Source organism: Carassius carassius, chromosome 26, assembly GCF_963082965.1.
Source record: "Carassius carassius chromosome 26, fCarCar2.1, whole genome shotgun sequence".
NCBI lineage: Eukaryota > Metazoa > Chordata > Actinopteri > Cypriniformes > Cyprinidae > Carassius > Carassius carassius.
In genome coordinates, this window is record NC_081780.1 from 13,444,110 (window position 1) to 13,461,048 (window position 16,939).

General features: G+C 39.1%; 1 protein-coding gene across 2 annotated transcripts; it reads left to right on the top strand.

Annotated features, from left to right (window-relative positions):
• The first annotated feature begins 1,206 nt into the window (after nucleotides 1-1,206).
• On the top strand, nucleotides 1,207-15,494 carry LOC132105856 (ras association domain-containing protein 8-like). Of its 2 annotated transcripts, none has more exons than XM_059511305.1 (5): nucleotides 1,207-1,473; nucleotides 11,223-11,405; nucleotides 12,911-13,809; nucleotides 14,136-14,265; nucleotides 14,409-15,494. In XM_059511305.1, the coding sequence occupies exons 2-5, from the start codon at nucleotides 11,294-11,296 to the stop codon at nucleotides 14,528-14,530; spliced, it is 1,263 nt and encodes a 420-aa protein (XP_059367288.1). In that variant the 5' UTR covers nucleotides 1,207-1,473; nucleotides 11,223-11,293; the 3' UTR covers nucleotides 14,531-15,494. The 2 variants fall into 2 exon arrangements, with proteins under 2 accessions (XP_059367288.1, XP_059367289.1); XM_059511306.1 differs by having other exon boundaries at nucleotides 14,136-14,244.
• Nucleotides 15,495-16,939: the final 1,445 nt, after the last annotated feature.

Sequence of the window (16,939 nt, forward strand, 5' to 3'; positions counted from 1 at the left end):
CTCTTTTCAGAATAGAGCAAGTTTTTTTTTTTTTTTCATTTGGAAACCAAGGTCCTAGAGTCTGGAGGAAGGGTGGAGAAGCTCATAGCCCAAGTTGCTTGAAGTCCAGAATTATGTTTCCACAATCTGTGATGATTTGGGGAGCAATGTCATCTGCTGGTGTTGGTCCTGGTGTTGAAAACCAGTCACTGCACCCGTTTACCAATACATTTTGGAGCATTTCATGCTTCCTTCTGCTGACCAGCTTTTTCCAGCAGGATTTAGAACCTGCCCACACTGCCGAAAGTTGGTTAAATGACCATAGTGTTGGCGTGCTTAATTGACCAGTAAACTCACCAGGCCTAAAACCCATAGAGAATCGATGGGGTATTGTCAAGAGGGAAATGAAAACAAAGGACCAAAAAATGCAGATGAGTTGAAGCCACTGTCAAAGAAACCTGGGCTTCCATACCACCTCAACAGTGCCACAATTCACAAAACTCTTTGTTTTTATTGGTCTTATGAAGTATTCTAATTTGCTGAGATAGTGAATTGGTGGGTTTTTGTTAAATGTGAGCCAAAATCATCACAATTAAAAGAACCAAAGACTTAATCTACTTCAGTCTGTGTGCACTGAATTTATTTAATACACGAGTTTCACAATTTGAGTTGAATTGCTGAAATAAATGAACTTTTCCACAACATTCTAATTTACTGAGATGCACCTTGAAAAATGGGGAAATGTCTTCATAAGTCAACTTTTCCTTGTAATACCTATATCGTACCCATGTCATTATGTCACAAACACACACACACTGTAAGAATTCTACAGTGACACACAAAAACCTTGTCTCAAACTCTTCATGTTTCAAAAGTCAAGGAACAGCTTATTTAAATATATAAATAAACAGGAATTTGTTATATTAAAAACACATTAAACTAAATGAGCGTTGTATGATACTTATCAGTTAATAAATGCACATCAAACGAGTGTAAATGTGATCCATTCATATCATGCTGAATGCACTTATTAACAAATAGCCTGCTTAGTCTATATCGATAATGAATAGTTAATTTGTTAAAGATGTGAAAGCGTTAACAATTTGTTACATTAATAAAATCCACAGACTTTGTCAAATAACCCGTAAAGGTTCGGTACACGCAGAGTGTGTGAGTGAGACCAGTGTGGGCTGTGCAGCTTTAAAGTGCTCGCTCCATGATGCCTTGCGCTGTCCCGCTGACTGTTTTCCTCGTGTGAGCGCAGAGCTGCCGCTGCTGCTGATGTAACGGGTCACACTGACAGAAGTTCAGCGAGCGGACCCTCCTAACGGACCTCAACCGGACTACATTTACGGACATCGGCCAAAGGGAGTCTTTACGAAGCATTAAAAGGAAAACCATATCATATGCTTAAATCTGGGTTCTGCTCTGGCGGAGCGAAGTAACAGACCCGGACTGAGGATTGTGGCGGTCTGGGACTGCAGACTCACGCAGGTACGGAAATTATATTAAATAAACCGTGTTTTGGACAGTCATGAAAGCACGAGAGATGGGCGACATGTATTTAATGTGCTTTCATGGAGCATCTTTAAATTTTTGCGACGGGACGCGTTTGCATGAGAACAGACGCATGAGTCACGACACGATACTGTGTGCAGTCAATGTCAGGACTTTTATCACCAGCCCAGATCTACGGACATGCGTTTCAACGGGTTACATGACAGTTTGATGGTCAGTGTTTTCTATTAGATCAGCAGAAGGCCTGCAGCCCCTCCTAAACGTACATACAGCACTGCATCCAATAAACAGCAAGGCTTTATAGTAAGTTTCATTAATGAGTCATAATTGAGACCAGGGCAAACCGCACAGTGGTTGTTTCTTATTATTCAGAATATTTCAAATCAAAACATGCAAACCTATTTAGGGTCCATTGTGACTAACAGCATACCTCTCTATTGTGCATTTCATAAACCTTTAGTAAAACATTCACAAGAGCAAAAGTGTGACAACCAGCCCTCACTTAATGCTCATCAGATTGGTAGTGTACAATGAAATATGAATGTGAAAATATTTGAATCAATTTTTCCTGACAATGCAATTATTGAAATGCATACTAATAGTAATGTTTTGTGATTGTGTGAGACTTCAGATTCACTAGCTTCTATATGTAAATAACAAAAACACAAAAAAGTGCAGTGATAAAACGATTTAGGATATTGATAATAAAACAATAAAATAAAAAATACTAATTTGCAACATAACAGACTCTTTTTGTACACCTAGAACAACTAGTAGTGGATGATGAAAAGTTTAAAATGCCACACCTGCACCTGAAAATAAGGTGGGTAGTAAATTGCATTACAGAATAAATTAGGCATTATATAACGTTATGAACTGAACATAACTCTGGCACCAACACCTTCGAAGTTTACATAATGTCATAGAAACTGCAAAGTTATATGCACTCTTATTAATAGTTAAGACTAATAGTTTAAATAGTTAAGTTTTTGTTAAGCTGGTTTGATTACATAAAATGACTATCAGAACTTATACAAGTATATGCAGTAGAGGCCAAACTGTTGTGCTTTATAGCAGGTTTGAATTTCTGTTTGACTGCATTTTTCTCCATGTCCACACTCAATTTTACTGACAATTATGATAAATTCACCCCTCATTTCAAGAGCTGCTTGCTTACAGACATTTTGTGTGTGAAACCAGAGGGTGCCTTTATACTAAAACTGTTGTCTGTTAGGGAAACGGGCTCTAGACACATTCCAGAGGCATGATATCACATATGATGATCTAGAAAAAATAACATAGTTAATATTTAATAAACACATTGCTTATTCCTTGTTCAAAACTGAACTGTAAGTTGAAATTTATAGTATGTTAGTTCATTTTCAACATACTGCTTTCAACCACTCCTTCAAACTAAGCAGACAGGGCAAGACCCATCAAAAATAGACCAGACAGAGTCATCTTAGTAGCCAGGTTATTGTGCAACACAATATTTGCATGTGTATTTTTTAGTTTTCAGACACAGCCTTCCTCTAGAGGCCTCACTTATAGATCTGTTTACACATGCCTCATTCATAGAAAGGACTCACTCACAACCGATTACACAAGCCTCAGCCACTCATTACACACAGTCTTATATGACAACAGTTGGCTCATCAAACACCCACTGATCAAATCTGCTGACTGTGGATATCATCAGCATGCTAAATAACTCCATCGCAATACCTAAGTGAGAAGAAACCAATAGAGAGCTGAGTGAAGGGTGTGCCTCACACGTCCTGAAAAGTTAAGCTGCTGGTAGAGACCTGTGCAGGACGGATTTTGCAGTCCAGCTCCTGCAAGATTCTGTCCCACGCCCGACAGCTCCTGCAGAAAAATATATTATCTGTTCCTGCTCCCACCCCATGACATCCATGTTTTTGTCATGCTCCCGCCTGCATAAAAGTAATCTATATAGATTTTCTTTTCAGCACATCAAATAAATTTAAATTAAAAGGTTCTGTAAAACTATTATTTTTTATTTAGGGCATCAACATTCACAAACCACAGCAAGCATGGGCTGCTGCGTGCATGGTTTGGCATGGCAGAATATGAGCAGCATATGAGCAGCACTTCCTCTATTATTCCTCTACTAAAAGCTTACATCTCAGTTCATCATGATCTTATAAAGCTCTGTTATAACACAATGAACATATGCACAATGAATATTTCACAATGTCTACACTTCATGTGTTAAAATGAGACGATTCGTAAGCACACAATTTCAGCACTGTGGTGAGTAGATTCTACCTTAAAGGTGCAGGTTAAGGTTTGCAGATAATTATTAAAAAAGCTAAGTTAACATACTTGTTTATCTGAAAAACAAAGCTACAGTCAGTTAAGCCCCTTTCACACTGCACGTCGGACCCGGGAAATTGCCGGAACATTGCCGGGTCACCTTCTGTGTGAAAGCAAACACGTCCCGGGATTGATTCCGGCATTATTAGCCTAGTAATATTGCCGGGTTCAGTCCCGGGACGAGCGCTGTGTGAACAAAAGCCAGATCTAATGACGTGTCATAGTGATGACGCACGTTATCGCGCGACTCTTTTACTGGCTGTTTTGAAGGAAGATCAACGTTCGTGACAAAAAAATATGTGCAAACTGTAATGAAGCAGAGATCAGTTTGTTCCTCACTTTCCGTACTGACGCCGAGATTGTTCGCCAGCTTCAGTGAAAGTATAATGTGCCTAACGTTTTCGACTCGTACATTACGCATCACGCCCTGATGTCACATGTCGCTACGGGATCTTTACGGGTTGTGTGTGAAAGCACGCACATATCCCGGGTAATCACTGGCAGTGTGAAAGTGCAAAATCAAGCAACAATTGCCGGAACACCTTACCCGTGTATTTGCCGGAATCGCAGTGTGAAAGGGGCTTTATTCTCCTTTGAAAATGTGTGTTCCAGGCCGGAATGTCGGTTTCTGGTTTGGTTTGTGAAACCCGCCCACTGCCAGTTTACCCAATTATATTTTGAGATTGCAGGTCTCTAGCTGCAGGCTTGTTGATCGCCCTCTGGTGGCTGGCTGCAGTACAGGTCATTAACAAACTGAAATATTTGAAGTGACATTCAGCCAAGTATGGTGACCCATACTCAGAATTTTTGCTCTGCATTTAACCCATCCGAAATGCACACACACAGAGCAGTGAACACACACACACACACTGTGAGCACACACCCGGAGCAGTGGGCCGCCATTTATGCTGCAGCGCCCGGGGAGCAGTTGGGGGTTCGATGCCTTGCTCAAGGGCACCTAAGTCATGGTTTTGAAGGTGGAGAGACAACTGTACATGCACTCCCCCCACCCACAATTCCTGCCGGCCCAGGACTCGAACTCACAACCTTTCGATTGGGAGTCCGACTCTCTAACCATTAGGCCACGACTTCCCCATATTTCAAGAGTTTTATGTTTTGTTTTAATTCTGATGGTTATGACTTACAGCTTAGGAAAATTAAAAATTCAGTTTCTCAAAAAAAAAATTTAATTCTGTTTTGAACTTGATTAATTTGATAATTTTTTTGTATAAATACTGGGTACCTCTTAGGCTACCCAGTAGGCAGGCTGTTCACAGAGTGCTGTATCAAAATATATTCATAGAAAGTTGACTGGAAGGAAAAAGTGTGGTAGAAAAAGGTGCACAAACAACAGGGATGACCACAGCCTTGAGAAGATTTTCAGGAAAAGTCGATTCAAGAACTTGGGAGAGCATCACAAGAAGTGGATTAAAGCCGGAGTCAGTGCATCAAGAGTCATCACACTCTTCAGGACGTCTTCAGGAAAAGAGCTACCAAGCCACTTCTGAAACAGAAACAACGTCAGAAGCATCTTACCTGGGATAAGGAGAAAAAGAACTGGACTGTTGCTCAGTGGTCCAAAGACCCCTTTTGAGATGAAAGTATATTTACCATTTCATTTGGAAATCAAGGTCTGGAGGAAGACTGGAGAGGCACAGAATCCAAAGTCCAGTGTGAAGTTTCTGAAGTCAGTGATGATTTGGGTGCTGTGACGTCTGCTGGTGTTGGTCCAATTTGTTTTATCAAGTTCAAAGTCAATGCAGCCACCTACTAGGAGATTTTGGAGCGCTTTATGCTTCCATCTGCTGACAAACTTTATAGAGATGCTGATTTAATTTTGCGGCAGGACTTTAGCACCTGCACAGAGTGCCAAAACCACTCCCAAGTGGTTTGCTGACCATGATATTACTGTGTCAGCCATCATGTCTGACCAGAACTTCATACAGAATTTATGGGGTATTGTGAAGAGGAAATAAGTAACATCTGACAAACACAATACAGAGGAACTGAAGGACGCTATCAAAGCAACCTGGGCACACCTTTTTGAGTGCATAATTAAACCTGCTTTGGAGATCTTGAACATTTCTTTTTTTTAAATCTTTTTTTGATTGATCTTTGAGAAAATATAAAAAAAAGTTTTTTGAATTTTTAATTTTTTTACTAAGCCCTCATAACCATCAGAATAAAAAAAAAAACTCTTGAAATAATTCAGTTTGTGTGCAATGAATCTATAATATAAGAATGTTTGCTTTTTTAAATTATATTACGAAAAATAAAGAACTTTTCCATGATATTCAAATTTTTTAAGATTCAAATTTTTTAAGATGCACCAATGTTCAAATGTTCATTTTTGTGATAAGTTTGATTTTAGCTAATAATATTTATACCATAAAAAATGAGACATGTTGATATGGTTTTTTGGGTCTGTGGGAGTTTGATACCGTGGGTCAACCTCACGACACTACTCCGCAGGCTCTGTATTCAAAAGGAATCTCTACTGCACATACTCGGTCTCCAAATGACATCATTTACTCAAGATGGCAGCAGCCACTGAGATGCTTAGGCTTCACTTTTTTTTCCCGTAAGGAAGTGGAGACACATCGTCCAATCTTTTTTTACAGTCTATGGGCGGAGTAGACAACAGCAAAGAGATAGTGAGACAGAACTGTGCTGACAGATGTACATGTAATATCATGAATAAATGCATGATGGCAATGCAGATCAGGATCTGATGTAGGCTGCAGAAAGCTGTTATGTACTTTGATGGGGTACTAGTAGACAGATGAGATCTGATCCCACAGATTTCCAGTTCTACACATTGTTTGTTTACAAAATGCCAAAAATGTTTGGTCTGTGCATACAGTATGTGTAGCCACAGGACTGTATGAATGAAGTTTAGGTACTCTCAGGAACTTTAAATAATTAAATCATCTCTGCGTGCATAATTTTATTGGTTTCTAATAAGAGTGCATGTCATAGTTCACAGACAGTTCACTTCCCTCTTTTGAACCCACACTGTCCAGCGCAAGGAAATGAAGGGATTTGTCTGCTGTGCAATAAGAAAACAATGACTGTTTACATTAGGGTTAGGGTATGTGCACTTAATCCAATAATGAGCTTAGTATACATACACAATTTTTCTAACTGTACATACTCTGTATGATCATCTTATTTTGCACAAATTAGTTTATCTGCAAAGTGGCAACACTGCCTAGACTGTTGTTTTACAATCTGAAAAGGATAAGGCAGCTCAACAACATCAAATTATTGGCGACCGAACAACTAAATAATTGGTGCTTTCACTGGCACCTCAAATTGTGTTGGGGAGAAGTGTGCTATTACTTGACTAAGCATTCAGATTGTTGGAAGATAAATATTGCGATATGATCATAGACTTGCACTGAAGGAAGGACACCAATTATTTCTAGGGGCCAGAATATCAAACTTATGCCGCGTTTCCACGGAAATTACCTGGAACAATTGTACTAGGAACTTTTTTCCCTAGGGACATTTCTTTCTAAACCCGTAAGACCTTTTGTTAATCTTTAGAACATAAATTAAGATATTTTTTATTAAATCCGATAGCCCCCAGCTCCCACATCAGTAGCATCACATGCATGTGCCATGGTACTCTTGTGAATATGTGTCAAATACTGCCACAAAACAGAAGAATTTGTTAAATATTTAAACATTATTTTTGTACAGCCTTGAACATGTCAGTTGCATTACTGTCTATTGTCTGTCAAAAATAAAAAATAAATATCAATCAAAATAAATATATAAAAGATATCAAAAATATCTTTGTTTTCTGAAGATGAATGGAAGGTACAGGTTTGGAACAACATGAGGGTGAGTAATTTATGAAGGTATTTTCATTTTTGGGTGAACTATCCCTTTAAGGTGTACTCTGGTGACCTGGGCATGTAAGCAACTACATTGAAACCAATCAGAACACCCTAGTAAACACAGAAAAAGCACTTTATTCCATATTGAAGTGCATTAGAATAACTACAAAAACCTGGCATTGTGTTAGTGAGTTTTTTTTTTCTATGGACAAGGTTTTAGAAAATGTAACAATCTAGTTTTATATTGCCATGCAATGGCAAAGTTTACTAGCAATGCCTGTCAAATTATCTAAAGAAAAAAAGGTTGATTAAACATAATTCTTGTATTAACAATTAATGCCAAAGGAAAATGTTTTAGAGAGAAACAAGATTGAACTCTCTCTTGCTTAAAAGCAGAATTTTAATTTTGTTCAAATAACTAATTAAACTTTGTGTTGAACTGCAAGGTATGAATATTTCCGGCATCCCTTCCCCCACATTGTGTGTGATAAAGCCAATTACTGTGGCATATTCACCTCAGACTAAAGTTTCTTTGACTTAATGAATCAAACTCAGGGGTTCTCATCCTCAACAGATGCTCTACTGACAAACAATTTTATTTTAAATGTGTTCAATTCAGTGTCAGCTCATGACTCATTGGTGCGTTGTTAAGCTCCTAACCCCTGACAGGACAAAGTTTTACAGTGGGACATGGACAAAAGTTAAAATAAAGAGATTGTTCCTTAATTGCTGGTGTTTGTTAGTTCCCAAGCCGGTCACAGCCGGCCATGTGAAGTATTCACAAAGCTGCCAAAGCATCACTATGGGGATGGATTGTTTGTGTCCAGTCATGCTGTGAGGCATGCAGAGATGGGCGTATCTCCAGTGGACCTTTGTGTTTGTCTGAACCCTTGTTAGAACAGCCCCCCACTGCAGTCCACACACCGTTAGGGTCCTGAGGAGTTTTTCAAGTGCTGTAGATAAAAGAATCACAGCGACTGAAATGATAGACAACAGAGCAAGCTTTCATCTCAAAAGCAGACCTGTTGAAAGATCTGGAATATGTTGTACCGACTCTAGTCAAGGTAGACACCATGTTTAATCTGACTCAAATTTAGCTGAATAAACAATCAACGCTAATTTTCACAATAAAACAACGTATTGAACAGAGTGTACTGCCAGCTCTCACCTCTTAGTTTTGTGTAAACAAATATGACAGCTAGCCTGAGTAGTTTTATAAACGTTTAGCTGTTATATTCAACAGCCCTGAGTTAGTATAGCAGAAAGGATGTACATCATTGACAAGACAGAGCATGTGAGAGGGCTATAGCATGCAGGGACTGTTACACCCGATGGGGTTACTATAGCATACAGCCATATGTGCTGTCGTGATCTGTATTTACTGACGTGAGTCGACTGGAATGTGAGTTTAGACGCGTTATGTCTCCTTTATCACCTGTCTTGGCTGTACCTTACACTGACAGGCCGCTAAAGCCTTGAGTTTGTTAAATTTAACCCCAGGTCATTGAGCCATAGCTTGTCTGGGGCAGATGCCTGTATATCATGTATATACAGTTAAACACAGATTCTGCAGCTGATACATAATATTGTTGGGGGTTGGGCTTATAGCAGTGTTTAAAACATACAAGAAAACAACTGTATGCTGCTTTGCTGAACGGGTAGGACTGAACTGAATTAACAAGCTCATGGGAGATTTCTAAAGCAGAAATGAATGATTACACATCCTGGCCTGATGTCTCTGCCCAAGAAAGACTGTTTAGAACATGATGTCAGAGTATCAGAACGCACACCAGGACAGAATTAAAACAAGATATTTAGAAAATGTGAGTGGATGCTTGCCCATGCAAAAGCTAAGATGTTGTGGGTGGTTGCCAAGCAGTTCTAAGTTGTTTTAAGTGCTTTTCAAGGTGGTAACTTGGGTGTTCCTTGTGGTTGCTATAGATGGTTGCGTACTGGCCCAAGTGAAAAGAACCAAACCCTCTGTCTCTGTTATTCTCTCTTGGATACCTCCTTTAATTTGGGATTTCCCAAAATTGGCTATCCAATCATTAAATGTTGACATGAAATGGAAGTGTACCCGATTTTGTAAATGTATCTTATTCATCTTACTGAAAATGATTCACCTTGGCTGGCCATCTACAACCATTTAATTCACTTAAAACCCGTTTTTATACGACTACAAGCTTGCATTCAGATCCGCCTACATTCAGTCAGCAACTGATGCGCAGAACCAAATCCCCGACCTTCATTTTTTTCATTTTTGATTAGTTTCACTGCTATGTACATCACAATATGGAAGAAGACATTTGTCGATACTGTCTTTACTTTAAAACAATAAAATTTCATACCACACCCTTCCTTAACTGGTTTCATAATGTGAGGTATTATAATATCCATGGCACAAATTTAGGGATGATTTCTGTGCCAGAATTTAATACTTAGGGGTTCGCTAAAACTGTATTTCTATAGTGTTGACATACTGCACTATGCAGATACAGATATCCATCATGCATATCAGCTGGGTGTGAGATGGCATAGCTAGACATTGCCCACTTCAGCTTTTAGCAGCCCAAACACTCCTGGAGACAGACAGAATGAGAGACAAACAGAGGACTTTCTCTCTTCACAAAGCACACAGTGAAAGACTTATTACCTGTCAGGGGTGTACAGCTCATCTCTCTTACCCTTTATGATCGCATCTCATGGGAGTGGGTGCCATCCATACTGTTCACACAGGCCTGTTTGGACCAGTTCTTCTGCTTGAGTGGTTCATGGCTAAATAAATCATTCGGATCACTCAGTACACTACCACAGAGGACAAGCATCAGTCTATACCAACGTTTTCCTTAACAATAAAATTAAGTAAATAAAACTTGCACAACAAAAAAAAATAACATTTATCTGAAAACACATCTGAAATTGAGAGCTTTAAACATATATTTGGTGTGGTATTTGTATGCTTTGTTTAATTGATCTTGTAATGCAAGGGTCTTAATCTCAAAAAACACCTAGAGTGTTCTCCATTGGGGGCAGTTGAATAGTTTATTTTTTAACTGTCTATTCTGACTATACATAGCACTGATACATATAAGTCAGTTGATGTAAACAAATACATTCAATAAAATAAATAACAAAAAAATAGATGATTTAATCAAGTCAGACAAGCAAAATACAGTGGTGGGATATGCAAAAACAGGATGTCCATCAACTAGCAACAATCCTTAAGAGAACAACAGGATAACAAAAGGACAAACCACAGTGCAGTAAGTGAAAATTGATTTTCAAGCCGGATTTGAGGATAATAACAGATCAGGGCTTATGAGAGCAAGCTGGGAGTAAAACTTTAGCACTGCAGCACTCAAACCCTCCGTTCATGAGGAGCTAAAGATGCCATCTGTCAGATTGACACAATGGATGGAGTATCAAAAAGAACCAAGTACTAGTCAGGTGACTGTTATTGAAGAATACAGAGAGGTATTTATGATTAAACCATTCCTTGTGTAAATGGAATTAGCACAAACAGTTATTTGGTCTTTCAATCAGTGATAAGAGCAGCATGCAGACCAGAGAGCTTGCAACAGGTGCCTGCAGAGGTGAGGAATGACATCATCCAGATGAGAGGCATGGAACTGAAGGTATGGGTGGATGGAGTGCAGCGCATTGTCTGCGGGGTCACAGAAGTCACCACATGTCAAGAGGTTGTTATCGCTTTGGCCCAAGCAATAGGTGAGACACTAAATACATTGTACCCTAACACAATCTGATTGATGAATAACATGTTACATAATGGTATAATTTTTAACAGAACCTTTTTCAAGGAATTTTTTTATTTTTGGCATGTTCCCTTCCAAGCTCCCTCCTCCTTTGTTCTTCCCTTTCACTATTTTTATGCAACATAATCCTCACTATGGTTGTCTCCTTGACAACAAGCCCTCTTTGAGATCAGAGATGGGAGCAGTAAAATGCAGCATTGTCCCTTCTAGACTCAAAGTTCAACCCTGTCACCCCATACTAGAAAAAATTGAGTGTGTTTGAGTCCATTATTTCATGAATAAGTGCAATCTCTATGTCACTGAGGCGCCTGGTCTCTGGGGAATGTTGGATGAATTTCCTTTGGAAAGTGAAATCTTTGTGTCATCATGAGCTTGTATGTCTGCTTGCTTCTCTGCTTATCCATACACAGCTTTATTAAAATCAATGTATGTAATGTAGTGTAATTTTAAAGTATTTTATGCCTCTCTCAGTCTGCCAGCCTAAATTTTTGTGCAAATCCTACTGAAATCCGATCATATTTATATATTCTGAACTGCAACAAACTACATGAAATCCATTTTTGCTAATCTGTTTTGAGCTGCATTCATATGTGGTTTGCATTCCTATTCAAATTGCATTCCTTGAAATCCGTTTTAGTCTGACGGGTCAGATTGGATTTAGCGTAGATTTTTCACATTCTCATGCCAAATAAAACGTAAACATGTCAGACATTTTTGGAGAAAACATGCTTAATGTCTTTTCAGAAATAAGCTTGTGTTGTTGCAAAATGCAAGTCATGCAGAAAAAGACAATATACTGCTAGTATAGACACCTCATTGAGTTTTGAAACCAGCAGAGACTGCAGCACAGAATAAAATCACACATTCCAGATTCCTGCATTTCTGCCACTGCTTCATAAGAAAAAATGTAAAGTTGCGTGATGGCAACATAGTCATGTCGTAAGACAAAATCTGTTTTGCAAACTGTATTGCTGTTAGTGTCGTTTTTAGTGTAGGCATAACAACACAGTGGCATTGGCATAGAAACCAACGCACATTTCGTAAAATTAAAAGCGCATTTCTGGAGACACAAATAAGATATGAACAGTTCGATACACTGTGTGGACAGTCATTTGTCTAGATCGGATTGCAGATATGCACAAAATCTGATTTAAACAGACAGTCGGAACAAGGCTTTTGTCCTATTAACTATATGCAAGTCATTCATAGGTTCACTCTCTAAAAGCATCAAAGATATGACTCAGATAACGAACGTGTTTGTTTAAATATACTGACAAAACAACAGAGACTTAAACAGTTGTCGGATTTTGGGGCGGGACTACTTGTTTGGGTGACTGACAGACTGGAGGAATGTTTGGGATACTTGTTTGAAACAACCATTGGTTTTGAAATTCAGATTTTTTACCCTAATGCAGAAATTGCACTTCAAATTTCTAATGTCAAAGTATTGTCTTGTAGGGCGGACAGGTCGCTACACGCTGATTGAAAAATGGCACGAGACAGAGAGGCACCTGGCCCCCAATGAGAATCCTGTGGTTTCACTGAATAAGTGGGGTCAGTACGCTAGTGATGTGCAGTTGGTGCTTCAACGTACAGGCCCATCTCTGAGTGAGCGCCCCACCTCAGACACCTCTGAAATGACCCCAGAGCGCAGCTTATACCGCCAAAGTCTCCCTCCCTTGGCAAAGCTACGCCCCATAGCCAACGACCGTTCCCTCAAACGTCGCGAACCAAAACGCAAGTCTCTCACTTTCACCGGTGGTGCCAAGGGGTTACGTGAGATCTTCGGGAAGAATCGTGAGGGTGAGGCCAAACAGAGAACAGTAAATACAAACCGCAGCAGCACTCCAGCCCCTACACAGGAGCTGTCCCGCCTGGTGCAGTTGCAGAAGGACAAGTTGCACATCCTAGAGCAGAAACTGCAACACTGCGAGACTGAGTTGCAGCGGCAATTAACGGAGGAAGAAGAAGAGGAGCTGGTCAAACTAGAGCAGCAGGTCCGCAGGAATGAGGTGGAGATGAAAGAGCATGATTTCTGGGAGAATGAGTTGAAGCTTGAGCAGGACAATGAGAGACAACTTCGTGAGCAACTGCAGGAACTGCGCAGCCGTGTACAGGAGTGCGAGGAGCAGCTGGGAGAGTACCTAGCACGTATTCAGTGCATGGAAGCAGGGCTGGATGCAGAGCGCCTGAAACAAGAGCTGATAGAGACCCGGCTAGCAGATGAAATGGAAGTCCGGTCACGACTGGACAAGGCTTGTGCCGAGCTAGACATACAGGTGCAGCAGGCTGCAAGACTGGAGAGCAGCTGCAGAGCTGTGGAGCTTTCACTTGGGCAGTCAAACATCAGGCTACAGGTGAGATCACCTGAAGGAAGATCACAATTCACTTAGACTAACAGTTGAAAGTGATCAGAATCATTTGGTTAGTGTAAAGTTGTCCAAAATCAGGCGCACAACTGCAAACAAAGTCATCAAGTATGGTTCACAGTTGGTGTGAAAGCAATTTGTACAAAATTGCAGAAGTGAATCGCTGTTGATGACTTGGGGAGCATGCAGAGATTAATAAATAGTATACATATTTCTTATACATATTCATGGCTGGTTTTTGAGGCTTAATATGTTGACCCTCCTCTTTCTTTAAAAAAAAATTAACATTTTAACTTTTTGATTATTTCATTCAGGAGAGGGAGCAGGAGCTGGAACAGTTAACTAAGCAGCTGAGGCAGGTGAACCTTCAACAGTTTATTCAACAGACTGGCACCAAAGTAACAGTTCTACCAGCAGACCCTGGTGAGGAGGAAGCTAACACAGGTACAAACATAGATATTGTCTTATTTGTTCTTCATTTAACCTAATGTAACCTACCTGTAATGTACGTTTCTAAACTCTAAGGTACAATGTTTCAGTTAAAATGTACTTTACAAGTAAAGTCACTCTTTGTTTTATCTCTGTAGAGTCAGAAAATCAGTCTGGATCTCTGAAGCGGCTTGGATCAGCTCGACAACTTCCCGCTGACCTACGAGCTCTGCAGAGCCCGCTGAACACGACCTTTAACTCAGAAGGCATCTACGTCTGATTTTGCACTGGGCATCAACATTTAAACACAGTCTGCACTTCCCACATGACTCCATATCACTCTGAGACCATGAAGATTTCCTATGGAGAGATCACACTCCCTGGAATTACAGAGGTATCTGTTGTTGGCTCTACAGATTCATCAACAAGCAGCGAGTGTTTTTTACGGTGATGATTGCTTTGTCTTGATGGCTGTTTGACTAATTCAACCCAATCAGTGCTTTTTCCAAATCCTACAAAGACTCCAGCTGAATGTATGCACAATTTCACTGGACCCAAAGCGCAGTAAGGCTTTGAATACGTCTTGAACATGGCAACTACTGAACACACACAGAATACATGCTGACTCAGCCTATGTTCAATCCATCAAACTTCTGGTGCAAGTTAGAAAATGCAGCATTATTATGTCTTTCATTTCTAGAATGTTTCTGAATCTCCTTAAACCTCATACTCGATGCGATTATGCAAGCAGAAGGAATTTAAGGGAGATGCAATGAGATCGTTGAGGATGATAAATTATGCAGTTTATTTTTTATGGCTCATAGTCGTGATGAAAGCTCATAGAAAGGTGTGGGGTTTCACCTTAGTTTGCACTTTATTGGCCAAAACATCTGCTGTGGAATTTTACTGAAATCTTAAAAGCTGAAGAATCATTTTCCACGTTTGATTACGCTATTCAGGAAAACAGGTGCATGCAATATTTTAAAGCCGTGTGAGAGTGAGTAAGAGAGGTGTTTTTGCATGAAAGCAGCTTGTGGCGAGTGAAATTTGGTACCTTTTAAAATAAAACAAAGGAACCTGGTTTTGTGCTGAACAGCTTAATAAAAAATAAAAAAAGCCTTTTACATTATGCAAGTACAATGTAGTTACGCACAAGTCGTGATGACTGTCCTAGATCAACGTGTTCTGCTTAAGCTTTCAGTGAACCTTTTTGGCCAATAAATGCATTTTATTTCTGACACAAATATTTTTATTTATTTAGCTGATCCAACAAAAATCCTTATCTAGACTAGAGTTGTCTTTTCCCCAAATGCTAGCAAAAATCTCAGCAGTTGCATATATTTTAAGCAAATCTTTAGTGTTTTTACTAGTTTTTAGAACTTTATAATCAAACCAAAGTGTTCTGTAAGTCATGAATATCTGCATGAATGTAAAGATTTGTAATTGTGTATTATGTGCAAAGGGAAGCAGCTCAAAAATATTATTGATGACATTATTTTTTTTGGTTTGTTTGTTTAACTGCAGGAGCACCTGCTTACCTTAAAGCAGGTTAACCCTTAAATTCACAGATGCAAAATGACTCCATTTATTTTTTACATTTATGGACATAAGCAAGGAGCTCTTGGAAGTGTGTATAAGTAAGTACTCATTTATATTTGGTGTAGTAGCTTCTGAATTTGTTTTTATATTTTTGTAAACTAGCTTACTGATATTTTTTTTCCAAAAACACTATTTTGCCAAAAGCCAGTGTTAACATGATCTTCATGAATGACTCAATCATTTTATCTTTTAGTAAAACAAAAAACAGGTTTGGTTTAAAGCTTTGCACATCATGCTATACATTCAAAACAAAAACCATCTGCTTCTACATGTATTGAGGATTTTAGTCGAATAATTGAGTAATTGTGTGTTGATTTCACACAGAAGTAGTGCTCAGATGATTTGCAAACAAACATTCGACTGGCTGAATGGCGCATGATTTGAAGAACAATTTCATCTCTGTGTGACGAGGGAAACATTTGAGAAGCATGCCTTACTATAAAAAAAAAAGTTGTAAATAGCATATAGCAACATATCAATAAGTATCAAAGAGGACTATTTTTAACAGATTAAAAAAAAATTGCACAGCGCTCTAAACAGCTAAAACAAACTAATGTTTTTAATTTTTAGCATTGTTAGGCTGCATGCACTGATGTTCAGTTTTGAGCTTGTGTGAGGGGCCTGAGGATCCACCTGTGGCACGTAATACAGGTGTTATACTCAACTGGGCTGTAATAAAGGTGTAACATGGACTGTTCTAAATGACAGTATAAATATCTGTGCAACTGTAATAGGCTTGAGGTTTGGGACTGATGTGTGTGCATTAGAAATTAACAGTGTGCATTCTATCACCTGCTGCTATGCACACGGGTGTGACTAAAATATTAAGCTCAGCTGAAAGTTGGTAAAATCAAATGGCTTCATGGTTTGATATCTCTGGATCACAAGTTTTAACCTTTAATGCAGTACCAAACCAGATTTCGATTCAGCTCTATTTTTAACAAATTATGTTAATTAAACTACTTCCTTCTTGAAAAGTGTCAGATGCTAACAATGTAAAATATGAAATAAATTTAGAATAGAGCATTGTTGTTTACTGTGTCTTTTTTTTTTTTTTTTTGCCGTCAGCAACCTAGAAAAAATTTGTTTA

Excerpts from the sequence above, each read along its gene's own strand:
- LOC132105856 (XM_059511305.1), top strand. The coding sequence starts at position 11,294 with ATGAGAGGCATGGAACTGAAGGTATGGGTGGATGGAGTGCAGCGCATT. Across the intron at positions 13,810-14,135 it reads AGTCAAACATCAGGCTACAG|GAGAGGGAGCAGGAGCTGGA; the intron begins GTGAGATCACCT and ends TATTTCATTCAG. Across the intron at positions 14,266-14,408 it reads TGAGGAGGAAGCTAACACAG|AGTCAGAAAATCAGTCTGGA; the intron begins GTACAAACATAG and ends TTATCTCTGTAG.